This window comes from Xiphophorus hellerii, chromosome 2 (genome assembly GCF_003331165.1).
Source record: "Xiphophorus hellerii strain 12219 chromosome 2, Xiphophorus_hellerii-4.1, whole genome shotgun sequence".
Lineage (NCBI taxonomy): Eukaryota > Metazoa > Chordata > Actinopteri > Cyprinodontiformes > Poeciliidae > Xiphophorus > Xiphophorus hellerii.
The window spans coordinates 8,662,580-8,690,397 of NC_045673.1; the positions used below are offsets into that span (position 1 = coordinate 8,662,580).

At 38.7% G+C, this 27,818-nt stretch overlaps 1 protein-coding gene across 3 annotated transcripts; it reads left to right on the plus strand.

Annotated features, from left to right (window-relative positions):
- dennd4a (DENN/MADD domain containing 4A) lies at positions 1-27,246 on the plus strand. Of its 3 annotated transcripts, XM_032587506.1 has the most exons (30): positions 1-229; positions 5,877-6,208; positions 6,335-6,581; positions 7,248-7,317; positions 7,414-7,583; positions 8,366-8,604; positions 8,721-8,787; positions 8,934-8,992; positions 9,093-9,237; positions 9,969-10,144; positions 10,459-10,559; positions 11,259-11,477; positions 12,039-12,184; positions 12,565-12,585; positions 13,797-13,930; positions 14,159-14,291; positions 14,406-14,612; positions 14,715-14,843; positions 14,952-15,096; positions 17,004-17,126; positions 17,895-18,005; positions 19,712-20,457; positions 20,543-20,762; positions 22,556-22,647; positions 22,740-22,915; positions 23,041-23,428; positions 24,305-24,422; positions 24,663-24,825; positions 24,927-24,991; positions 25,549-25,685. In XM_032587506.1, the coding sequence occupies exons 2-30, from the start codon at positions 5,898-5,900 to the stop codon at positions 25,683-25,685; spliced, it is 5,058 nt and encodes a 1,685-aa protein (XP_032443397.1). In that variant the 5' UTR covers positions 1-229; positions 5,877-5,897. The 3 variants fall into 3 exon arrangements, with proteins under 3 accessions (XP_032443397.1, XP_032443403.1, XP_032443389.1); XM_032587512.1 differs by lacking the exon at positions 12,565-12,585 and having other exon boundaries at positions 2-229; positions 25,549-27,246; XM_032587498.1 differs by lacking the exon at positions 1-229 and having other exon boundaries at positions 5,898-6,208; positions 25,549-27,246.
- Positions 27,247-27,818: the final 572 nt, after the last annotated feature.

Genomic DNA, 27,818 nt, shown 5'->3' on the forward strand with positions numbered 1-27,818 from the left:
TCACGTGGGCAACGCAGGTCGGGATAAAAACGCTCCTCTGCACTACACCGTGTATTTATTTGGATCCTTGTGCTCTACAGGATTTTTCTAATACGCTAGTATAACAATATTATAAGCATAAAAAATTGAAACAAATAGTCAAAGTGAGCATAGAGGAAAGCGTTTGAATTTTTCTAAGAAATCCGGAGGCGCTATCATATTCCGCAGATCACCCTTCTGTCTTCGTGATGTGAGTAAATATTTATTTTACCGAGTAAAAACGCAAACCTATCTACTGTTTCAATCGGTGCTATTAAGATGTTTATTTATTTCCACCGTGGGAAATAAAAACACATTCCCTCACGTTACGTTAGACGTGATCCCGTTAATAGCAATTTAATATTGGATTAATGAGTCGAATGTACCAACGAGGTGGAATTGTTTGAATGTTGTGCAGATATGCAGGAATAACGTGATGTTTTCGCTGTGATTTGTTGTGCGTCCATCGGCTCAACTGAACCGAATGAAGGCGTACTCCGCTGCATCCTGTGTTGATGCTGTGTAAAATGGCTTTATTTTTTATGTGGACAAAGAGTAAAACGCTTAGGCCAGTCATATATTTTTAATATGATTATTTATTCAGTGCAGATATTCATCCTGTGTACGATGCGTGGTTTGCAGGCTAATCCAGCGCGGCTCCTTTGCGTTTTTTCTATTCCGAGCTCCACCTTGGAGTGTGTTCTCCCTCATCTCTCTGCTCTGTTTATCTTGGGCGTGTGTGGTCTCTTCATCTAGGAACTGGGTCTCCCTCTCGGTCAGACAGGAACCATGCAAATGGCCGATGAGGGTGAAGGTGGTCTTTATGGCTAAGAAGGAACAGATGCAGAGTGAAGCAGCCTGCATGTGTTGGTGGTTCCCTCTGCCCATCGTCCCTGCCCCCTCTGTTGTTAGTTCAGCTCTTTAATCCCTGCCCAGCCGGGCTGTCCAGCAGGCGCTGCCTCTGTCTCATGGGTGACATTAATTACAACAATATAACTCAAAGCAGGTTCAGGTTCAGAGCTTGATTAAAGATCGTATAACACCCAAAGAGAACCTGTTTCTAGAGGTCTGTAGTTATGAAGGTATTTTTTTGCAAAAATACCCCCAGAAGGCTTATGAAGTTAATACTTTAGTGGAAGTGTGGGAAAATGTTCTTGAAATCACATGCAAATGATCTGTATTTAGAAGCATTTTAGTCGGACTCAAATAAAAATATTTGTAGTTTTGTCCAGATACATTTTAGTTAAAGAATGCTAAATTGTTACAAATATTATAAAGTTTGCGACTGCTTGTTTGTTCATTTTGTTCATTTAGTTATTTATTTGGTAAATTCCAAGAAAATGTATTTAAACGTAGAAATGACAGAAAACATCCATGGTTACAATGCTTTGCGTGTAGGGTAGTGCTAAAATTACCAAAGTGATGTGAAATTATTTCTGAGAAAGAAATAATTTCTCTTGACGTTGTTGGAGAACCCTTGGAGTTAAGTCTCTTTGAGGGGGAAATAACTGTGATGAAAGATTGGAACTAATTGACACAAGTGCTCTACAAGTTACTGCTTGGCTAACAGTTGCGGATGACTCATGTACACAGTGGATGTGAATGGGGAAGTTGGTTTGTTAGCTGGCAAGAAGAGGAAATCCGCCATGTCCTTATTTGTAGTGAAAATATGAAGGAAAATGTGATGAATGAAAAACTTGCAGCTCCTGTGGAGCCCATGAGTCACTCACTGCCAATCCTGAGCCAACACAGGATTGCCCTTATTAAGACATAGACGAACACGAGCTTTCTCTATCTATCTATCTATCTATCTATCTATCTATCTATCTATCTATCTATCTATCTATCTATCTATCTATCTATCTATCTATCTATCTATCTATCTATCTATCTATCTATCTATCTATCTATCTATCTATCTATCTATCTATCTATCCATCTATCCCTTCATTTTGTGCTCAGAATATCATTTCCAAAATATGGAACTATGATTAGAAATTATAGGTTGATCTAATGCTTCACCTATTTATATACATTGGGAAAAAAGTCAGGATTCATCTGGGAGCAATTTGCCAATTGAGGATAGATTTATATTAAAAAAAAAAATCTAATGAAAATATGTAGACATAATCTTGACATTATGACAACTTGTTCAAGCATTTTGCATAAAGCAATGAACTTATGACTAAATCTTGCGGAGGTTGAGACTATTCAACAGAGACCCATATAATTAATTTTGGACAACATGACATACGTATGAAAATGTAGGAAAAAGCAGATAAATGTTCATAGTCACGTGCAGGGATGCACCAAAGCAATTGCAACATGTTCAGAAAAACGAGAAATGGCTTTTTTGATGTGCACAATGTTGTGAAGACTGAACAAGCAGCTTTTGAGAATTTCAATTCTGTTCTAAGAAAAGCTGTAATATTATAATAAAGCGCATAAAATCACACCATAAAACAAAGCATATGGAATAATGATATTCTACTCTAATTACTGAGCAATCAGAATTGTGTTTGTGATTGAGCAGCACAGGCAGAAATGTTCTACATGCACTTCACTTGCTTAGTTTTAATATTGTTGCCATGGTGAGGATTAGCTATAAATTTAGTCTTCTGCTTCCTGATGAGGGGGAGGAATAGATGAAGTCAGTGTCGTGGTAGCTGAGAGAGCAGAGATTACATCTTTATTTAATCCAGAACCTTTCAAGTATTATGTGACACATCTGTTGTGCTACCAGATGTGTATCTGTGTCTGAGCACTTAAGCAGTAATCACTGAGAGCAGGTATTTACAGAGTGGATTTAGTGTTATGTCACACTAACGACGAGGTGAATGGGCTGAAGAGTCATTTTTAATATGAAGTAGATTCTCAGCACTGATCAACCAATGGATTCATCATTTGAAAAGGAATTTCAACGTCCTATTAGAGCAAAATAGGACACCTAACCTAAGGGAAGAATCAGCAATATGTCTGCATGAAAATTTGCAAGGAACCTATTTCAGATTTTATATTTTAGAGCTTTGGTGACAGCAACATTTGCAAATACATAATTTGTTCCCTTTTCTTTGGTTTCGTTAACCGGACTTAAAATATTTTTGCCTCTGAAAAAGCTAGATGGGGATTTTTTTTTGTATTCATGAAGGATTCATAATTGTGTTGTGAATTTGTTAACAATTTTTTTTTTTAATGACCAAAAACACCTGCAAGTAAAAATGTCAGTCAGTGTCAGAAAAATCAGCTTTCAAAGCCTTCTTGTTAATTTACCTGTTTTTTTTCTTCACTTGCATCAACGGATTTTCCTGGATTCTCAAAATCTGCTGTGCAGTGTTGAAAATGGACACATCAATTTCTTCATAAGATTGTTCACTAGCATATTCTGAAATTCCTAAGGTTTTAATACACCTTTTATTTGAAAAACAATATATTTTCTATGTTACAATCCATTTTTCTTTAAATAAATCTGCGATTGACTGGCTTGTGTTTTGGGAGTTCGGTGTAGATAAAGGACAGGAAATGACTGCTTTGCTAACATTTTCTGAACTGGCATTGACTGCAGGAATGGTTTGTTAAATGCATTAAACAGCAAAGATTATACTTCATGTGTTAGGCAAATCTGAGCATAGAACTACATGTTTTTACTAGTGGGTTTATTCAAATGATTTGATGCTTCTCATAGTGCTTAAAAATAGAACTAGCGGTACAACATGAAAACAAGGCCATCTTAATAGAGGCATAATTTGCTTTTGTCTGATGTTGCCGGCAGCAGTGAGAGAATATTTGTAGTGTTACTAAAGAATAATTTAATATAAACAAAAACATAAGCATATACACATTTAGATCTCAAAGCTTTAGATTACAGAGTTAAAAACTCATCAGCAAACAAAGGGAATACTGGACAGGAACAAATGTGAGATGAGCCTACGGGTCTATGAACGCTCTAGAGTTGATGAGTCATGATTTATAAAACCGCTGCTTCCAGTCTGCAGTAAACAAGCCTATTATGAAATACCGGATATATTGAGTTGAACAATGCTTGCAAATTGTTTGGAAGGTTCTGTAATGATTTCAGTCAAATTCTTAAATTTCATCCCCATTTGCTCCCTGGCTAAATTTGCCTTATTGAGTATCTCTGTCGTGATTGAAACCTGCAAAGGCGTCAAGTCCTCTAAAGGTGAAGCGAGGCCACGGCTTCCTGAGGTCCAGGGTGCTTGAAAGTGACACAGCCAGCACAGAGGGAGGGGGAAACACTTTACGTCAACTCACACATATTGCAGCTATGGAAAAACAATAAATAAGCAGTGAGTGTGGGGGGACTGCTGAAAGAGATAAAGCAGGCTGTTGAGATGAAGTAGAATAAGCTGACCCAGTGAGAGGGCTTGCAGGATTCTCTCTGTTCTTTGTGACAAACACACAATAAGCTGTTTCACATTCGCTTCTGATAGTTCCTTCATTTATCATGATATTGTTGAGGCCTAGAACAAATGTTGCCTAAACATTGACTTGGTTCAAGCTTTGGAAATAAAAGAACCGTCAGAATGCAGTTTAAATTTTGAAAACACTGTGCTTTCTATTCTGTTTTTCTTAAGAGATGTGTTTTATTTCACCAAATCAGTCATGGGCCCTATAGGTCATGAAATGCTTAAAGCATATCATTGTGAAATATTGTGTTTTTCCAGACAGGAATGTATGTTAAATGCTTCCAGATGCTACATATTCCTGCTTCGTTTCTGTAATATGAAGTACATTTGTAATTCCCTAAGGGCGGATTGTTTTCTTGCCCTATTGTCCTTCTTTTTGATGTAGCATGCATATTAAGCTACATAGATTTTTTTTTTTAGTAGGTGTAGTTTACTATTTACATGACCAAAATCAAGAAGCATGTAAAAATAAGTTGAAGGAAAATAGCAAGAACAAAACCTGAGAGAAAGAAGCTGAGAAACCAAACTCCAGACTTAGTAATCAATGCACAATACAATGTCTGCAGTTAATAAAAAAAACCATTTATAATTATATTCAAATAATTAACATGTTTCAGACTTCAGGTCAGATGTTGCAGTTTCATTTCAGATTACTATCATGTCCCATCATATACCTTCATTGTATTCATTCAGTCCTTGACAAGAGGGATGGGACACAACTTTTTAAAAGTTTCCAGTGTCCTGATGGTTTAAGAGAAAAAGCTTTGAAACAGTCTGCGGTAAACCAGATGGTGGCTCTCTCCATTTCTGACCAGCATTTTTATTTTTATTTACATCCGTGGGTGTCAGCTTCTGACATTTTTCCCAACAACTGTCATCAGCATTGTCTATATTATATTAAAAGCTCATGCAGAGGTCTGTTTCACCAATAAGCACACATACTGTATATCAATCCATCATATTGCTGTTATAAAATCCTTTTTTGTTGTTTTTTTTAATAATAATCCATTTTCAGTTTTTACTTTTGGACAATGCTAGACTTTCATATGGTGCAGTAGCAAATATCCATCCATATACTGAAGTGCATAGCCAGTTACTAGGGCTCAACTCAAAAGGCTTACATTTAAAATACTTAAATAAGCTTTAAAATTATTTAAACAAAATAATTGTTTAAATTATTTTCAGTCTTTCACAATGTAGAGACTGATTGTGATTTCTTTTATTAAGGATTTTTAGGTTTCTGCCTTTAAATCTTTTCAGCATTAACACAATGCACTCATGGAGGTGACATATATTTAGCCATCTTTCACTACTCAGCTTAGTTAAGTTGTCATGATAAAAAGCTGTTGCTCTTCTAAAGCTGCAATTAATTTTTGTAGTATGAGAAAAATGTATATTAAGTCCCCCCACCCTCCTCTGTTCTCTGATCTCCAGCTCATAGTGTGGGAATGGGACATGATGGAGGATAAAGGGCCCCGTGTAGCCGACTACTTTGTGGTTGCTGGCCTCACTGATTCATTCAAGCCCCTGGAGGAGGACCTGCACTTCGATGATGCCGGCACCAAGTCTGTTAAACCCAAAGCCCCTATTACCGACGTTGCTGTAGTGATACGGTCCCTCGGCGAAGAGGTGCCCTTGGGCTTCACCTGTGTGGAGAGCACCCCCTCAGGCCTTTCAGCAGAGCTTAATGGTGCCAGCCTTCGGGGCCCGCAGATCTTCTTGTGCTACAAGAGAGGCAGAGATAAGCCTCCACTGACAGATCTCGGGTAAGGAGTGATCCTCGCTCACTGACTCTTCACTCACACAGCACCTCTAATCGCGTCTCTTCCTTGGGACATATTAATCTGCTTTAAAACACTGTTTAAATATTCGCACACTTCATTGTGTTTCAGTGTTCTGTATGAGTGGAAAGAGAAGCTGAAGCCTGGATGCCACATCGTTCAGACCACGCCCTCAGGGCGCCCCGCCAACATCAGCAGCTCGTCTTCCCAACGCATCTACATCACGTACCGGCGCGCGCCGAAGAGCCAGCCTCACACCTCCCTGGCTGTCACCGATATCTGCGTCATTGTACCTGGCAAGGGAGAGACGCCTCCTCACACCTTCTGCAAGGTGGACAAGAACCTCAACAGTAGCATGGTGAGACCGGAACTGCAAATTATCCGGATTTACAGTGCTTTGCAAAAGTATTTCTCTGCAACTTGCTCACATTTTGTCATGTTACAACTATAAACTTCATTGTGGTTTATCTGGATCATATGGCAACAATCTCCTGTCAAAACAAAATACAATCTGAAAATGTGCCCTGCATTTCAATTCACCCCCTTTGAGTCAATAATCTGTGGATCCAAGTTTTGTTGCAGTTGCTGCTTTAGATATTTTGACCTCTGTCCCTTTGCATATTTTTATTTTCAAAGCTGATAAACATTAGGTCAGGATGTCAAATGTCTGTTAACATCAACTGTCAAGTTATTCTACAGATTCTCAGTTTCAATATTAGTTGGACTAGATCATTCTAATACACCTGTGACATGACTTTTGAAGCCAAATCTTTACATTAGTTTATTAGGAGTCTGAAATGCACAGCAAAAATGACCTCCTTTTTTATAAGTGTTTTTTTGTAAACTGTATAACTTTCCTTATTGTTAATAGTTGTGTGCTGTGGTCCAACATTACAGTTTGTGGTTATAATGTGACAAAATGTGTAAAAAGTTTGCATGGCACTGCACGTCAAGTGTCTCTTCCAAGAGTATAAAACTATTGCAGCTTTTCATTTATCTGTGATGTTTTGTTTTTACTCATCAGTGGGGATCTTCGGTCTACCTTTGCTATAAGAAGTCTCTTGCTAAAGCTAACACAATCGCATACAAAGCAGGTAAAGAAAGACATTTATATGCTCCTGTGTGTCAGTAATGAATGGTAAAAACACAGCAGTCTTAACCCCACTTTGTCTTCTCTGCGTTGTGCTCAGGTTTGTTGTGCAGGTATCCTGAAGAGGACTATGAGTCTTTCCCTCTGCCTGAGTCCGTCCCAATGTTCTGCCTGCCCATGGGGGCGATGATTGAGTGTTGGCCAGCTCACACCAAACACTCTCTGCCCGTTTTCTCCACATTCGTACTGACGGGTGCTTCTGGAGAGAAGGTATAACCACCAACCTGCCAAGGCCTTATAAAAAAAAAACACATTTCTGCTGAAGTTGTGTGGGCTCTCAGACAATCACAGACTTTCATATCAATATTGTTAAGGAGACCACTTCTCTCTTTAGCTTATGTTTCATTCACATCAACACTAGTTAGGAAGTTCCCATGCAGTTTGTGTCTGTTTTTCACGCACTCAGCCTTAATCGCCTCATTAAAGTTAGTTTCTCCATATCTACTTCCCTGTCTGCCTTTTTCACTGTATCAGGTTCTCTAATGCATTTGCTTGTTCAAGAGCTACAGCAGTATTTCCAAGAATGACAGACAATATTAATCAATTTTCTAGGTCTGACTGGAATCAAAAGTGTTCCAAGAGCTGTTTTAGGAATACTAAAAGGCTGTTAGCTTTTGTAAGCAATGCAGCATAAAAGATTTTTGTGTAACCCATCTTTTGAATAATGAATGTCTTCTGCAGCAGTGTGGCTGGTGCGCAAGTCTGAATGCCTGAGTGCTCATTTATTTTTGCCTGCAACGTCTTGTCTGCAGGCTAGTGTCACGACGCCTCGTGCACACACTGATTTGTTCATTTACTTAGGGTAGAAATCTTTAACGTAGCGAGGATGATAATATATCATGCTGAATATTTCTATAATGAAACTGTAAAGAGAACTGGGAATAATTGGATTTTTTTTCAATGGTCCACTGGCTAATTCATTAGTCGTTTTTATGAGTGTGCATACTTCATGCAGGTCGTTTTGCTCACATTGTGATCGCATGTGTGTGCAGGTGTACGGAGCAGCCATCCAGTTCTATGAGCCTTACCCAGAGGAGAACATTTCGGAGCGTCAGCGCTCACAACTCGGCCTGCCGAGCTGTCATCTTGGACCTGACAGCAGCAGAAATATTTACAACAACAAGAGCATCTGCTTACTCTCACACTGGCCCTTCTTCCAGTCCTTCAAGAGCTTTCTCACCTTCCTCTACAGATATTCCATCTCTGGGCCACATGCACTGCCAATTGAAAAGTTAGCAGATATTATTTACTTGTTTTACTTGTGTTTTTTTTTTTTTTTTTGTAAACAAGATAATTTACTGTTACTCATTTCAGCAACTTTATTATGTTTTACTCTGTCTCTCACAGGCACATATCTCACTTCATGAAAAATGTTCCATTTCCCTCCATCCAGAGGCCAAGAATCCTTGTCCAGGTGCAGTAAGAACATTATTTTTACTCTTTATTATGTTATTTATCAATCCTGTATGTTCTTTATTTAATTCTAAATCTTAAATTCTGAACAAAAACTTGCTAACTTGTGCAAACTCATTATTTATTTAACTTGGTTGTCCTCCGTAGTTGTCGCCACATGACAGCCTAATTCTGAGCCAACCAGTGTCCTCTCCACTGCCTCTTAGGTAGAGAATTAAAAAATAATTACAATATAATGTAACGACAACATACCAGGTACTTCTTTTGTCTCAATAAATAAATCTCTTTTTATGTTTTTTCCTGCAGCGGCGGGAGTCTCTCCACACTTCTGCTGAATTTGGGGCCTAAAAATGCAGTCACTCTGCTTGTGCTGGCCGTCACTGAGCACAAGATCCTGGTTCATTCCTTACGTCCAGCTGTTCTCACCAGTGTCACTGAGGCTCTTGTGTCTGTAAGCATTTGGTTCTTTGTATCCTAATTTTTTAATGATAAAGACACAAAAGAGAATGATCTTTCATGTGAATGAGTCTAGTAAAAATGTTGAGATGGAGCGATTAGTCACATAGAAATAAAAATTGGTCACAGTCAAATCTATTGATGTCCGAGCACTCTTAAACTTTTTCCTCTAAAATTCATGCATATTTATGAGATGAAAATAAATGCATAAGAATAAATTATTATACAAATCCACTCTTGTTTTATGTATTACGAGTTTTTACAGCTCTGTTAAGACATTTGCATCCACTTAATATGTTGAGTTTTTATTAATGCATTTGAACTGGGTTTTCTTTCTATGGAGGGAAAATACTACTATATACAGCTGTAATTATTTTAAAAAACTGGTTTTGTGTGCACAAGTTTAAATTTATTGTGGATGTTTTGGTCATTGGTCGGCAACTTTTACCATAAATCTGACTGGACATTTAATTGCCCTTCTCATCAGTATTGGTAGAGTTAATTGAAATGGGCCATTTTGAACCTCTGTGGACTAGAGAAAATCCTCATTAAATTTGAACTTGTGCAACAAATGCTTTTATCATCATTCCATCTATAAAAATATGGTTCAAATAAATTGTTAAAAGATTCCCATTAATGTGACATTTATACCAACTTTCAGTGTTTGTGAACTTTTGACTGGAACTGCATGTATGATTTTTACAGATTTGTTTGCTCTCTTGTCAGATGATCTTTCCTTTCCACTGGCCTTGCCCCTACATCCCTCTGTGTCCGCTGGCCCTGGCAGATGTTCTTAGCGCACCCTGCCCTTTTATCGTGGGTTTGGATTCTCGATACTTTGACCTTTATGTGCCTCCCGCTGATATCAGCTGTGTTGATTTGGACACCAACACCATCTCCCAGTGAGTGACCTCTGATTGCAGACAGCATTTCATAGATCAACTTTAATATGCCCTGCCAAAACTCATTTCTCCTTGTTTAATGCAATTCTGAAAGTTATCCCCAAGGTTATCAGAGTCTGTCAGTAGGAGCCTCTCTTACATAATGAGTGTAGCTGGAATGTGAAGCATTTTACTCGACAGAGCACACATGCCTCCCACATCAGCTCACACACTTTAAGATGTCAGTTCTAATGTCAGTGAACCTGTTCTATCTTTTTCCAATATTTCTCCACTGTCCTCCCCCCTGCAATGAAAACCATCTGGTGTGCTTTCAGAAAAGACGAAAAGAAGGCTCTAACATGGAAACTCTTGCCCAGGAGAGCCTGTAAACATCTTCTGAACAGCCTGAATAAGCTCTATCAGCAGCTTACAGACGGTGAGTCCAGTCCAATGTTGTGTCATTTTCCAAAGTGGTTTCATGCATAATTTAGATCTCTACATGAGTCTGTTGAGTCATCTTGGATGGTTGACTTTACAGGAAGCTGAGCTCACTATGACATAAAAACAACTTGTGATCTTCATCCTAGAACATCTTGCTAATGATGTGATATTAGTTGCCTTTTCGCCACACTGAGTGGCTACTTATGCCGTTTTTCATTTATAATATAAGTCAAATTTAGGATCTCTGCATGTCATCAGCCTGTAACTGTGTTCCACTTAAATGCTCAGAAACCAGTGAGATTTCTGAGCGATTGTTTTGTTGATAATAGTGTCATTTGGGCATGTGCATCTCTGCACCACTTTGATTCACGCTGAACTCTTCCAAACTATTGATTGGATGTCTGCAAAAACTCTGCAGAAATTGAAGGTTCTGAACTCTTTAGTGGCTAAAATGTGTAATCTGTGGTGCCTTTCAGCCACATGCATCACAATATGGCAAAAGTACTAACCTTGAATTTACACTGAAATGTATTTTTGTTATTGTGATGTTTTGGCATGTTACTTTACTACCAGAGGCCTTGTAGTTTTCTGGTATTATGCCATCCAATCTTTAAAGACTTACACAGTTTTCAGAAAGTCATGTTTAAGCATTGACTAGATTTTAAATCATTTTCTGTTTGGCTCTTTCTTTAAGGTTGCCAGTTAAACCGTGATGATGTGCAGATGGACCACACCATGACTAGCAGTGAGCTTTACGGAGGAAAAAGCCTCCCCATTCTTGAGCTGGAGATCCAAGAAGCTTTCCTCCGCTTCATGGCAGCCATCCTTCGAGGCTATCGCTCCTACCTGCAGCCCATCACCCAAGCTCCCTCTGAGAAAACCACAGATGTCACCTCCCTGTTTGACCTCCAAGGTAAATTTCAGTCTCACCAGTCTCACATTAATAGCACAATGTCCACGCACCCTTTAATAAAGTAGTGAAAAAATTATCCAACATGGTTCAACAAAAGATTACAAATGATAGGAATGCTTTAGCAATTTTATTAGGTGCTTTGTCTGAGCAGAAATCACATTTGCAACCATTCTAATTAAGTAATAATCAGTCTTGTCATATCAGCTATGGCTTTCTTGCCCCCAAGATTTATTGCTGTACAAGTTGGGTTCTAATAACTGCAGTTCTTGCATAAAAAGTTCCCTTAAATGAATGCAGTCTATCTAACTTGAGCTTCTATGGAAATTAGGCCTGGATGATAAGTCAGAGAAGCAGCATGATTAATAGCACAATGTCCACGCACATCTTTCTGCTCTTATGCAATCAGAGCCAAAGAACAGCTTGTTTCAGACCAGTCTGTTAATTTCCTAAGATATTGGTTTAGAACATTTTGACCGCTTTGTTTCAGATTTAAAGGTCTGATATTTGTAATAATGATGCCGCTTTTAAGCTTATCTTGAAATAATGTGTTTACTTGCATAGGCTTCCTGAAGAGCAGAGACCGCTCCCATCAGAGGTTTTATTCCCTCATGACGAAGACTCAGATGTTCAGTCGCTTCATTGAAGAGTGCTCCTTTGTCAGTGATAAAGATGCCAGCCTGGCTTTCTTTGATGAGTGTGTTGATAAGGTGAGGGTCTCAGCTAATCCTTGCTATCCTTTTCTCAAAACTGAGATTTTTACTGTTTTTGCAGCCCTAATTTTGATATTATCTGGAATCTTGGTCAAGCAAATTAGAGGTTGTTAAAATCTGAATGGCAGAGGTCCGTTTGAGAGTGCACTTACACCCGCTGTCAATGCTAGAAACCATATCAAATAATCCATTTTTGTGGGTTTTTCATATTTCTATTCTCTTTCCTGATTCTGTTTTCTTTAAAGCTTGGAAAATTGAACACTTTCCTTCACAATTTGTGATTGTGTATTCTGCTTTTTACTCTTTGTGTTTTCTCTGCTGCTCATTAAGTACCTTTTTTGTCCTCTTTTTTTGTCCTTGTGCTTCCTGTCTGGTAGTTATTCACCTCTGGTAGCAAGGTAAGCCAACTGAACTTGTGCTGTGTTGTATGAGTAAATGTTTTGTCACTTTTCAGGCTCTTTCTAAGAGATCCTGTGTCATGCTTAAATCTTCATTTTTTGTTTTTTCTTTCCCTTTATAACAAAAAATCGTGGGACGATTGCGAATTGTTGTCATTATTTGCCGATTTGACAGTGTATATGAATAAAGATTGTCATAAGGCTTTGTTGCACATACAAAAAAAATGACAAAACATCATGCCCCCTTTTATAAGAAAAAATATCTTCTCTATGCATGCAAAATTGTGCAATCAGGATGTCACATTTAAATCCAGCAAGAACATTTTAGAGTCCATTTTAGGTCCAATGTTGATGGTCATTTCTTCCAGTTATTATTGAGAAGTGGAAGCATTGATTCATTCATTGTTGCTGCTGACACTGACAACAAATGCATGATTGAGTAAGAGCTTTTGGGTGTGAGAGGAAGGACACCAGTTCGAGAAGCACAGAAGAGCAGAATCGAAGCGAAGACAAATAGGTCAGTCAGTCGGTTGACTGAATCATCCTCTCAGCTGAGCGGAATAAACCCTCTAATTCATTTCTACTGGGGGGACTGTTTAGCTCCTGTTATAATGTTGATGTTTTGTGTGCAGAATAGTTGTGAGAAACATACAAGGCAAATAGTTTTAGAACATCATAGCAAGCATTTTCAGTGTACTTCAATGCCTTTTTTACTCTTTTGAGTGTGAAAATGAGTGTGTTTACTGCTTCAGGCTGGAGCTTTTCTCTGACACGCCGGCCGAGGAGCTTTGTGTTTCTCTCTCCAAACAGCAGATCAGTCAAGTTTGATGTGAAACTAATGTGGCTACTTAGCATCCAGTAGAGTTGCCAAAGTATCTCAGTCAAAAGGTTTAATGTCTCTGGGGTAACATGGCATCAATTTTGTTCAGGTCACTGCAGCCTACTTTCATTTAGTCTTGGAGGATTTATGGGATCAAGCCGCTGCCTTTGGCAGTGCCTCTCTTCAGATCCAGCGCCATAATTATAATGCAGATGGAGTCATTACTGACATCTGCTCGTTCTTATGTACCCCCATATGTGGCCGGATCTGAGGGCTCATACTATATCACATATTGTTGCGGCAGCATGCATAAATGTAATGGGTGGAATTTGAATTTATGGTAACTAAAGATGAAGGATGATGACAAGTATGTACTTCTCTTGTAAACCAGATGGATAGTGAGCGGCCAGAGGACACCAGGCTGATCGAGCTGGATGAATCCCACCGCAGTGAGCACACAGTTTATATCAACCCTCCAGAACTGCCTCCTCTGCCTCAAGGAGAAGAACATCCTCTGTGCTATAGGTATAATTCACTTCTTTATTTTACTTTATTTTCCTTGAACAGGTGCCAAAAAAAGAAAGATAATGCTTAGAATTTAGTGACTTAGCCACTTCTACTGAGTCCTGTAGTCATTTTGAACTACAACACATTGGCATTGGAGTCCATATCATATTGCACAAGACTTTACTGCCAGCATTCCTTTTATTGCTGTCTGCTGCAGATGATTTCATTATTTCTGTGTCTCTGCAGCTACTCCGGGTTCCCGGTTCTGAGATCTGATCTTTTGGAGACCATGGAAGGACCAAATTCTAATTCAGCAGGCATTGCTCCACGCCACAGCACCCCAGCCAGTCCCACGGCCATCTTTAGACGTTCCAAACAGGTCATACATAGAAACAGAGCACTCTGCTTTCTATTTTTTAACCCATAAATGTTAAAGATGAGTGACTGCCATGGCATTTGGGTGATAAAGAACCACAAATTTCCCATTTTGCAGGAGATCAAATCCGCTCAGAAGATGGCCAAAACACATTCATCTATGCCTCAGATGTGGTCTAAGTGTTTGCTTCGGCACTGCTACGGCTTGTGGTTTATATGCCTGCCAGGGTTTGTGGGAAACTGTCACTCCAAGGTGCGAGCATTGCGGACCGCTTATGATGTCTTAAGAAAGATGCAGGACAAGAAGCTGCAGGCTCCTGATGAGGTATGAAAATACTTGGTACAGAAATAAAACGGCTGAAGCATTGGGTTGCTTTGGTATGGAATGATATGTCTTTAGCAAAAGTCTTTTTTGTGTGTGTTTCAGGTGTGTTACCGTGTGCTGCTGCAGTTGTGCGGTCAGTACAGCCAGCCAGTGTTGGCCGTCAGGGTGCTGTTTGAGATGAAGAAGGCAGGAGTTCAGCCCAATGCTATAACTTATGGATACTATAACAAGGTGCATACTGTTGCTGTGAACACCATCTGAGCAACAAAGTCATTTGACAATAAACTTGGCTGTTAGGCAATGATTCTAGACTTTTATGGCGTTGTATTGTTTTCCAAGGCGGTGTTGGAGAGCACCTGGCCCTCCACAACCAGAGGAGGATATTTCTTGTGGGGGAAACTGAGGAATGTGATACTCGGTGTGCTTCAGTTCAAGCAGGCAGGAAAAAAGCAACAGACTCCACACAAAGACCCCCAGCTTTCAGGTGAGAACTTTGAACAAAATGATTTAGCAAACTATTTCTAACATGACTTTCAGCAAGTCAGAAAAATGAACAGCCCTAATCCCACAAATAATGTCAGACAGTAGCCATATGACCATTTTTAATATAAACATAACATCATGAATCCACACATATACATATTAGAAAGTAAAACAGTTTCTTGACAGTTCCAAATATTTTGTCTCAGCTAGAGTTTCAGCAGGACAGCCTTTTGCTTTTGTTTTGATTCATGTTTGACCAATCTGACTTTGCAAATAAAGGTACAACCGAATGCTATGCTCCTGAAAATGAGGTGTTTGTGCTTCACAGTATGTTGAATTACCAGACAGTTAACCATGTACAGACAAATGTTACGGGTTATTCTCCTGCTTCTTACCTTTTTGCTTTGCATGTCGTAACACTTAATGACTTGAGTTTGAACACAGCGAGCAAAGCAGGTTTCATGACAGATGAGAAATCAGCACCAGTCTAAATATTCTCTCTTTCACTGTGAAGAATTAAAAAAAAAAGAATTATTTTGGGGGGAAAAACAGATTAATGAGTTATGCAAACTGATATATATAACTACAGTTTTGCAAGTTATGCACAAAATATAGGAAGTGGTTTTAAAAAAAAGGAATTTTGGTCGTAGGACTTGTCGGGGCTGCAGCTGACAAAATAATGACTGCACATCTACAACAAGCATTGGGAATTGAGCATAATCAAAAACTCAGCTATTATTTTTGTATTATTCAGTCTCCCAATTGCACATCCAGAACGAGGCCAAACTGCCCTTGTATCTGCTTACGGTCAAGAAACGTGCCATTATTATCTCTGCAGACCCCCCTCATCCTGGACAGAATAAATTTAGATTTTTACCTCTTGGTTGGTGCCACAGCTGCCAAAGAGTAATTTTCCTCCCCCCGTGTGTCCTTCTGATAAACATGATGAACACCTCACAGCCAGAGCCAATCTCCTCTGAAGTTTATGTATTTAAATGTAATGCTTGTACACTGTGAAGCGTCTGAAATCAAAGACAACTTCTTTGTCTGTCTTCACAAAGTTAGCCAACAAAGCAGAATCTGATTCTGCTAATGGTATTATGATGGGAGCCCATGTCGATACTTGGGGCCGTATTTGAAAATTCCAAGATAGTTATATGACACTCTGTAAGGTGTATCCCAAATTCAGTTCAAACATCAATTAGTTTATATCAGCAATAAACTAATTGTTGTTACTAACAATAATATAGATGCATTAAGATTGTATGTATTTTTTTGGCCTGAGTTGCTGTTGCTCCACTTGTTCTTCTCTCTTAACATTTATCCCAGCCACAGTCTCCACCGGCACATATTGTTCCCCATCTGCCTTCCCTTAATGACACTATAATGTACTTATAATTAAACAGCGTAAAAGGTTTTTCTTTTGAGCTCTGTCAGTACACAGGTTTCTCATGCTGACATGTTTTCTAATTCCCCAAACCATAGACCATCTTATTACTGTAATGAATGTTGTGTGGGGGCACTAATGAAAACACCATGCGTTACTCTGTAAATGGTGTCGTTGCTGCTGTGGATGTCATGTTGATGTTGGTTTGATTCTATTAACATAAGGGACTCATTTTTATGCTAATCTACAATATTCAAATATTCCTATCAAATTTACAGTCAGAGAAATGCAAAACATTGATTCATGTTTCAATACGTCATTCTTTTGAGCTAAATCCAGACAATACAGATATCTGTTTGGTCTCATTCAGGCATGAGGAGATTTGTGTGGCTTTCGGTTGATAATAGTTTTTCCTCGGTTCAGTGATTGTTCATTCATGGCTCTTATATGAGAAGGGCTATTGGTTATCTGTCATGCTTTTAAGCGTCTCGCTCCCCTTCCTCCCTGTCGTTTCCCTGTAGATGGCAGTGATCTCGACACAGTCAGCCATGGCAGCTTAGACAGCACTAATGACTCTGCGGAACGCACGTCCATCGATACTGACTTCACTAAAATGGACTCCAGTGATGATGGATTGAGTACAGGTAAGGGGATGCAGCGCTATTCCATCCTAGTGTTCCCCACTATATCTGAAATGCTTCTCTCTCAAACCCTGTGTGATCTGGATGTGATTCAGTTGTCACTTTAAAAGTGGATCAGTCATTTGATCTGGAAACCCTTGACCTGCTCAGATCACAGTATACATAGATAAAGCATCGTTATGCTTGTAATAAATTGCACCATTATATTCCAAGCAAGGTGCTTTCTGTTGATAATTTGATTTTCAGAAATAACATGATGCTGCAAACATTGTTTTATTATTATTCGTATGGTGAAATGATGCAATTTAAATTCCTATAGCTTCTAAAGTAATGTATAAAAATGTAAATTTACTACAAGAGCTATCCATCTTAGCAGTTTTCTATATTTTTACATTTTACTCTGGTATATCTTGCCTCTTCAACATTTACATTAAACTAAACTATTAAAACAGGCAAAAAAAATCTGTTAAATATCGTTTTATGCTACATGCTGACCTTGTAAGCATGACTCAAGTTTTAGAAAGATTTTATTCCTTTTCTGCCTTTCTTGCTTTTCTATTCTGGGAATGCTTGCTGTAAGCTCGGGGCAATGTCAGAACTCTCTTTTGAAGAAAACTTCTGTGATCAGTTGCCTCTTGAAAAGTTTCCTTAAAACTGGCGTGATAATTTAAATGTACTGAGCTCTTTCTGAAGGAGGAAAAGTAAAATAAAAGGAAAAATGTAAGCCATAATAATAACACTGTCGGGATTAAAGCATATTCTTTTCTCCAGGTGGGCAGTCTGATCAAGGCTACGATTCCTTGTCAAAGGAGGAGGAGAGGCTGTGCAATAGAGAAAGCGATAACTCGGCACCAGTGGAGGAAAAAGGGTTGAGGCAGCCCAGTGAGTATTTCCCTCTTTGTGAGCAGTTCTGTAGAAATGAGTCACAGTAAACAGGAAAATAAGTGTTCTGGCTTTAAAAGCTGGGGAATAAAATCACAGTGTGGGTGTAATGTTCTCTCATCCACCCATTTGCTGTTATATTTGGGTGTTTTTTTATTTTTAATCTTTTATCTTTTAGAGGATATGCTTACTGTTACATAAGCTGGCGCTTTGTGTAAGAGTTAGTCTCTGTCGCAGTATTGGTTGTCCTCATTAATAGGCCAGAGTTTTTATCAGAGGGACTTTTAATTTGCCATAGAAAACAAGGTGGCTTTATTCTAAGACAAAACAAAAGTACAATGCTGGGATTTTTGTTTCCCTACTCACTTGAGTAACCATAATTAGAAAAGAGAAAATAGATTAAAGCAATTTTGAAAACATTATTAAATGTCTTGGAGAACAAAATGTATGAATTAAAATTTGAGCTAGAGCACATGGCTGCCAGAGGGTTCTCATCTATTGCATGCTTATTGGTAGACAGAAGGGTCATATGTAAATATTGGAAATCAAATGTTGTTTTATACTTATTAGTTCACATTAGGGGAAAATTATGTTAGCAAGATGTCAGGTAACTTTTTATGGAGTTATGTAGACTGTGCAAAGCTATGTCAATAAGGTGCCTAAATGTATTTAAAAAACTGACTAATGCAGAACATATTAAAATTACTATTTTAATTACTTTACAGGACAGAGGATGACTTCTGTTTTTATTGATGTGCATTAAAAAGGCTCTATAAATAAAGACTAGTGGGAAATTAAAGAAAAACTAATAGGAAATCATTTTTTTGTTCTGCAAGGAATGTTTTGAGCACTTCTCAGAAAAACGACTGTTATATTTAGAACAATGTCATTATATCAGTCTGGACTGTTAAATACCACAGGATTATGACAACCAGCATATACAGAGATTTAACCAGTGCCGTACAAGCCAGCTCTTGTGTTTGATTGCACACAGGAGGTGATGGTTTTCTGAGTCAACAGAACTCGCTGCAGACTGATGAGCAGTTATTATAGATATTTTGCCTTTTAAGCCATGGCATGATTAAATGTTTTCTAAACTTTAGGAACTACATTTAAGGAACGAAAACATGGTACATTGACTTAAGTAAATAAAATTGATCTATAAATCTAAAATGACAAAGAGCTGTACAATGTTAAATTGTACAAAGAATAAAATCGGCATAAGAAGCACAATATGCACAAGTCATGACATAAACGTTAGGGAAATTAAAGCATTTTCAAATGTTTTTTTAAACGGGAACAGTTATATAAATTCTTCTGCATATGCCAGAAAAAATGTTTTAAGCCTGTGCACTTCTGCACAATTTTGCCCTGGATACATGGGTTAAATTTTATGCACTGCAGCATAATAAACTGATGTGGGTGTGAGAAAAACACAACCTCATATAGCACTTCTAAAGTGTGATTATTAAACAGGCAAACATTCAATAGTTGATGAACAAGACATATTTTGGTATGTTTTTTAATTCATATCTTCACGGGCTGAGTTTGAATCTCAAATATGCTCCTCTCTTTCTTTAAAAAGTACAAATGAACAAAAGACATTGGAATGTGTCTTAAAAGATGTCTAAATGTCATTTCAAACATACTTGAATATCTGACTTTTGATTGACCTAAATGTTTTGGCTCATGTGTTTTTATCCCAGACTGTGGCACCAGGGTTGCTTCCAGCCCTAATGAGACTCAGCTTTGCCCAGCGCTGCCAAAGACAGAGAGGCCCAAATCTTTGGACTTGTCTGGTGGACAGGGATTAGTGATGCTCACCGTCCCCCTAGTTGGTTCAACCAAGCAGCACCATCTCACTGCTGACAGATTGTATGGTGTGGAAGAAGAGGATACAGAGACTGACAAGCAAAAATCAGTCGGGGAGAGACAGCGAGATAGAGAAACGGGGTATGATCCCTTGTCACAGATGGGGGCAGCAGGGACAGAACAGCAGTGTGACCCGGGTAAGGGTAGCTCACCTCCTGCCGAAGAGACTGAAATGTTCATAAATAACAGCAACAGCCCTTTGAACAGCCGCTCACCCAGTATGGAAATGCAGAGTTCCTCTAGTCCACTGTTTCGCTCCAGCTCGTCAGCTCACACATCCCCACAGTCCTCCACTCTCACCTGCTCCAACACACACCTCTCACTCCCCTTGAAATCCAAGGAGAGGTTGAAGCCTTCGCCATCTCTTCCTATGGGCATGTGTAACAAAGACGGGGAGAGACCTTCTTCCTTGGCTTTGCCTTCCTCGCCCAGTCCCTCCACCTTGTCATTCTCCATGGACTCACTGCTGACTCCGACTTTGGATATCGTCAAGAGCAGCGTCATATCCGCAGGAAAGGGTGTGGCGGAGAAGGCCAGTCGCCTCTACTCCCGTTTGTCATCACAGACATCATTGACACAGGTAAGATGGGAGTTTTAATCAGACATGTCTGACATGAAATCAGTTGACCCAAGTTGACTGGGTTGTGTTATATGTTTTCTGGCAGGATGGGAACAGTGATCGTATGAGCGTTTCTTCTCTGACCTCAGCCGAGGTAGAATGCTCCTCGCTGCTGGATAGCGACGCCTGCCTGGATCTTCATGGCTTCACTTCACCTCAGCATGGGAGCATGTCCCGGGTCAGGAGGAGCCCTGCCGCAGCTCACCAAACCAACCTGAGCAGCCCCAGCAGCCCCACAAGAGTGTTCAGACATAACTCCTTCTCTGGTTGGTTGAACAGCTTCTCATCATTCTGTACAGGCAGTAGTGTTGCAGTGAATATCTTAGGCTACGTACACACACATCAATTCTTATTTTTTTCTAAAATTTAATTCTTCAGGTTCGTTCATAGTACATATTAAATACAACCACAATTAGATTTCTGTGTAAGGTATTTACGACCCCAGAGCAATCTGCATGCGCACGAGAAGAACGTTGACATCATACAGCAATGAATCCTTTACAGAAGTATTAATGGATGCCACTGATTATGGATCGCTTTGTTGTCTATTCAACAAAAGGAGTCAACAGCATTGTCACATTAAAGAAGCTAATAAAAAGAAAGCATAACTAATAGCAACAACTTTTTGTGAAGCATTTACTGCAACTTCTGTAGAGAAATTTGTTTGGATGTGTAGTCAGAGCCAGGAGTGGTGGGATTGTGATTTGCTTCAGGTGACACAGACTGTTTTCATAAGTTCATAATTATAATTTTTAGGCATTTTTTACGTTTGTATTTACCACGTCTGACTTTTTCTGGTACAGAATTATGACGCATGTCTCACATCAATGACATAAAGTCACATAAAATATGACATGACTGCTCTCACTGCAAACACTTTGAAAACAATCAGATATGTATCTGTTTTATTATCATGTATAGAAGTGTTACAAGTTGGATCTTTTGGGGGTCAAAAGATCAGAATTGGGCCATTTAGACTGGCATGAAAAAGTCAGATATAGGTTGCCTGGGGACAAGAAAAGCGGATTCAGGTCGCATTTGCCTACTATGTAAACATAGCCTTAGATATGATGAAAATGTATTCTGCAGCCTTGTTCTTTTGTTTGAAAAAAAATAAATGAACACTTAATCTGAATCTAAGCTGGGAGAAGGACTCAAAGTTGGAAAGATTTGGGATGCTGTTCTGTGAAAAACTAGGCCAGCAGGCATGAGGGTGGATTCAGTGCGGAGGCTTTTGTGCAGCTAGCTGCAGGCGCCAATGCTAGACACGTGCATATACATTCACATGCAGAGAGACAGAGATTTACTAAACCTGACCTCAAAAAACAAAACATTGACCGATTCTAGACTTTAGTGGAAAAGCTGATGCCTCAGTAAAAGTAGCACATTTGTCCACCTCGAATGTGAACTATCTAATTTGTGTTATTTTGACTTTTTGTTGTTATTCCAATTTGTGATAAAGAATCCTGAAGTATGAAAACTATTGTAATTTATTTTTTTCAGATTTCCAGCACATTTCAATGCTGGAAATAATTTTTATTTTTATCTGGTTTCTTAACGAACTTTATCCCTCTCCAGGCTACACCCTGAAAACAACGCCTATCCGTCGCCGGGGGTGTGAACTAAGTCATTGGCACCATTCCCTGAAATCACAAATATTACTGTATTGGTTTATCATCTTGCCATTCTAATTTCATTCTGTGGAACAGATTCAGTAAAGTATGATCAGGTCCTACTTTTCAATTAAATTAGTTGTAACAACATTTAATCCCCCTTTGGGAACAATTAAGTATTTGTTAAGTTGCATTTATCAATGCATGGTTCAAAATGGCAGTCCCTCTAGTCTATTCTCAGATTCAGTATCCTAGATTTCATGTTTTCTGAGCTGGTGTCTGGTAGCTGAAAGCTTGTTGGTTCAAGCTGCTCAAATACTGGGAGAAATAACTTCTCCCAGTATTTAGATTAAAGGAATAATTGAGCAGATTTAGGAGTGTATGGTAGAATCTTAAACCAAGGTTTGACTTCTACTAATAATTGTCTTATTCTTCTCTGTGTCCAGGCGGTTTAGCTCTTCATTCTAAAGGCCCACGCACTCCAGATTCTTCTCCTGATGTCAGCCGCTTCCAGCCCTGTCCTAATTACACCATAGAGGTAAGATATTTACAGGCCATAAACATTTTTATGAGGTTGCTCAGGCTGTTTTATTGGCAATTTATGCATTCTCCTTATGCTATCTCTCCTAGGTGATGATGTCTAGCTGCTCACTTTGTAAAACATGTGACTGTCTGGTGTATGATGAAGAGATCATGGCCGGTTGGACAGCAGATGACTCAAACCTCAACAGCACCTGTCCTTTCTGTGGCACTGCCTTCCTACCTTTCCTCAATGTGGAAATCAAAGACCTGAGACCACAGAATAGGTAATGTATTGCTATTGTGGTATTATTTTTGTGAAAAGGTCATTATTTTTCACAGACACATGTGATCTAAATAGCTATTTAACCCCATGACCTCTTTAAATAGATCCATTCTGTCTCCCCCCCAGGCCATCTAAGTGGAGTAATCCTGTTAAAGAGGAGGACATGTCTGCACCACTCTGCCCCGAAGCCAAATTGTCTGAGGCAGCTCAGCCATCTGCGTCTCCTGCTCTGGAGTGGGAGAGCAGCTGGAGTGTTCGCAATGATGCCCCAGCCTTGGCACAAGCATCATCTCCTGATCCGGTGACAGTGCCGTACCTGAGCCCCCTGGTTCTCTGGAAGGAGCTGGAGAGCCTACTGGTGAACGAGGGAGACCAGGCCATCTCTTCCCCGAGCGTCGTTGACCAACATCCCATCGTCTTCTGGAACCTTGTGTGGTACTTCAGAAGACTGGAGCTGCCCAGTAACCTGCCTGCTCTTATCTTGGCTTCCCAACATTGTAGCCATGGTGACCAGGTAGATATCAGTACACGTTGTACATCTGTAGGCAACGCTTATATTTTTATTTTAATATCACTATTACGTTTATGGGGGAGAGATTATGAAAAGAATAGGCTCTCTTTTTCGAATTCAACTGTGGTGTTTGGCGCCTCCTAGTGTTAGGTAGATGGAAAATAACAAATAATCCAAATATACTATATACCAGTGGTCCCCAACCACCGGGCAACTTGGTACCGGGCCGCGCAAGAAATAATTAAATATTTCCGATTTTAGATCGGGCATATTCAACACACCACCACTGTAACACACCACACACTGCAGGACATTGTAAGATTGTCGTAAAGAGAAAATCAGGGCAAAAAATAAAAATAAAAAAAGGGCTTTAGCTGGAACACCAACATGCAGAAGCATTATCTGTCTGTGGTAATAAAAAGGTTGGGGACCACTGCTGTATACTATGAAGCACCAGCTCTGGAAGAACCATTTCACAATTGGCATTGCTTTATTTTTCTATACATTTAAGTATTTGTAATGAATTAGGTAGCTCTCACACATAATTTAACTTATTTATTATTTTCTGATTTATATTGATCCATAATACATGCTCTGTTAAAAATTTTGTTGATGGTAAACTACAGGCAATTCCGTTACACGATTGGCTTCCAAAGATGGTACAAAACACACCCCTTTAAAAAACTGCCCCATGGTTGATTTAAAATCTCCTGTGATATAAAATCTGGGTTGGAAAGGACTAAAACAGCAAATGTACAAAACGGTGAAGTGTGAAATAACCAGTGCTCTCAAGCAGCAAACAGACTTTGCAATATTAAAATTACCCCCAAAAGACCCGACACCAAAATGGAGTAAGCTCACATATTTTATTCCCTCTAGATTCCCCAGACTGCTTCATCTGAGGACAGCAAGCAGGTGCTGGTGAGGATTATGTGGGACAACCTGAAGCTGCACAAAGATAAAGTTCAACCCTGCTATGTCCTGTGGAACACACACTGTAAGTTGATTCTGCATTTTCTTTAATACACTGTGGTAAAATATAGAGCACTATATTTTCACCAAAGTTCTGCTGTTAAGAGGACATATGTACTTTAAAAGTTAGTCTATGGTAAACCTGGAGCATCATGCATAATTTATCTCAGGATTCCTCATAGCTCTGCTGTCTTAGTCGACTTTGAGCTTTGGAGATGAATGATCCTTTGATCAGGCTTACGTTTAGTTTGTTCTGTTTTTACAGGTGCCAACTCTTTGATCCGCTCTGGGTTGTGTGAAGAAGGGCAGCTCTTCACTGTGGAGCTGCTGCAGGGCTTTGTGAGGAGCATCAAGAAGAGCGACGTTTATCAGCCCATGAGCCAGACCATCCAGCTGCTGGGGCCCGAGTTGGGTTTCAAGAGACAGAGGTGGGAATGAAAGATGTTTGTGCTGTTCTAAACTGCCTGGGGAGGATGATATGGATGGAAAGTCTAACGTGTTTTTTTCTCTATCTCTTCTACCCTAAAAGGAGCCTCTACAGAGATTTACTGTTTCTAACTCTTGTGGCTTTGGGGAAGAATAACATTAACATCAGTAAGTTCACTCCTTTTATTCTTGCTAGCAGCAGAAAAATGTCAAAATTTTTGCTTGATAAACAGCGACAGGCTGAGAGCTACAGTTCCTCAGAAAACTACTCACGGCATTCTAAGTTTTCACATTTTCACATTTATCCCATTAAAACTACTAACTTCAATGAATTTTACTGGATTTTTTTTGTGAGACAACCCAAAAAAGTAATGCATACTCATAAAGTGTATCAAAGATTGATACATAACTTACTTTTTTTTTTTTTAAATACATATTAGAAATGTGTGGTACACATTTGTTCTCATCCTCTCTCTGAGTCAGTACTTTGTGCAACTTTCTATTGCTTACATGACAGTAGCACATATTTTGGGATTTCTTCATCTCTATCTGGAGACTGTATTTTACCAGGCTATTATGTCAGTCAGTTAATATCCCAATAAAATACATTGAAATATATGATTTTAACAATATTAAAGGAAATTGCAAGGTACTGTGTATAAATTTACAAAGCCATTTTGAGTTATTGAATGGTCAGATTCAATTATTGTGTTCTCTCTGTGCAGATGCCTTTGATCGGGAGTACAAGTTGGCTTATGATCGCCTCTCCCCCAACCAAGTTAAACTGACACACAACTGTGACAGGCCTCCGGGCGCTGGGGTCATGGAGTGCAGGAGGACGTTTGGAGAGCCCAGTTTGTGAACGTCATAATTATTTTAAATGTGTATATACAGTATGTATATATATATATATAACTTCAACCACAGTCACTGCTGCTGTCATGTTGGACTGCTCTTCACACTCAGGACCAGCTCACCTGACTTGGGCATGGAGCTTTTAGTAAGCACAATGGAAAAATCCCCCCTTAATGCAAAGCAACTGCCATGAGTCTCTTGTACTGTTAGAGCTGAGAGGTATGAAGGCCTTGTGTTTATATACATTGGAGAAAAATTACCATATTTTGAATATCCCTGTAGTAACATGTTTGTACAGTTGTAATACAGTCTATTTTATGACTTTGTGTTGAAGCTGTGAATAAGTGGGAAAATGTGAATATAAGATCACATTATAAAAAGGCTCTCAGTGGTCCTGGTGACCTTGTTTAGACTGTTGTTGCTATTAGATTTTTGTGATTTTACAAAGCACTTTGACAGGATGAGCTGTGTGTCCTCTGTTAGATAACTCAGTGGTCCTGCAACCAAAGCTACAAAGTCACGCTTCATTTAGCATTTGCAGGAGTTGCTGTACTGACATTTGAGTTGGATTTATTCAATAAAGTTGAGTCTACTTGTACTAACATGAACTCTGTAAAACTATAGCATGTTCATTTACATTGGATACATTAAACCATATGATAATAACAACACTGGTTTGGAACCAATGAGGTAAAAATGAATTAACACATATCTCCTGCATTGACTCATTCATCCGTTTTAACAATGCTCTTAAAGAGACCCAGTAGGGAATATTATTTATATTATTCACAGATTTCCAAGCTTTTGTAAAGAGGTAATTAAAAAGTTATGTATAATATTCAGCCATAAAAGGATATCCAAAACAGTGTAATCGAACTAAAAGTAGTGAAATTGATTACATGTTTTGCTTTTTTTTTGTTTTGTTTTTTGTTTTTTTACAAATAATAATTGTCATAGGTCCTGTAAATGTACAGAATGTTTGTATTTTGTAAGTTTTGTTTTTGGTGTAGATTTTGAATTCTTGTTCAACTGTGCACTGTTAATTGTGAATAACAGGTCAAAAAAGATTTGAACACTCTACTACTTTGAATAGTTGCCAGAGTTTATTTGCACTGTAATCATCACCCAAAAGTTACACGATTAAGCTCTGACCTGCCCAAATTTAATCTCACTTTAAAATTGAGTGTGAAACTTCGACATCTTAATACATCTTAACAAAAAAAAAACAACAACTGAGATTCCATTTATATTGAGCTTCACAATCATTTCCGATGATATAATGCTGGATAAGTCAAGGTTGTGTGCTTGGCTCGAACACCAACCTCAAAACATGTAAATCTGAATTATCACCACCTCATAAGTGTCTGAAAACCACTGATGACCAAAATGTAATGTTATGTCTTATGTGATGTTTACACTGTCAACTTTAACAATGTTTCTGAAGTGTTATTTATTGTTTGTAACACAGATACTAATTTGTATGATTTTTACATAAAAGAAGAAAATTTCTTCCCTGAGCAGATCGATACTTTGCCTTCATTTATGAATAAACACGTTTATCAAGTGAATTTCAGGTTTTGTCATTTCTCAAACTAAGCTGATGAAAACGTCACCTAAAAAAAGCTTGAATTTACTCCAATACACTTATGAAAATAATGTTGCAAGATTTACATTTAAGACAAATTCACACTATCAAAGCTGCCCTGTCCAAACTGTGCACAAATTTTAGACTTGTACTTTCACCTTCCAAAAGTATTAAAATGTGTTTGGGGTCACAGTTACAACATGTTTCACACTAACTGTCAACCCTGGTGAGTAAAAATGTATTAAAAGCCTTGTAATATAAATATTCTGTTATTTTTATATATTTATATACTCAATAATACACTATTTAAGGTTATTTACTGTTAAACAATAACAGTTTTTTTTTTTACAAAATTACCAGCCCTTTGAATGTTTGTTGCAAATAAAGCAATCGTCTCATCTGATCAGATTTCCCATTACTGTAGTAGCAGTGTTATGATTACATTCATGTAATCATGGATAGATGAGGACAGATAACATTTAGTTTGCTTGTTGCTTTATGCGATTAACTGATGTTTTATGAAACCTTCATGTTTCATGAGTTTTATATTTTATT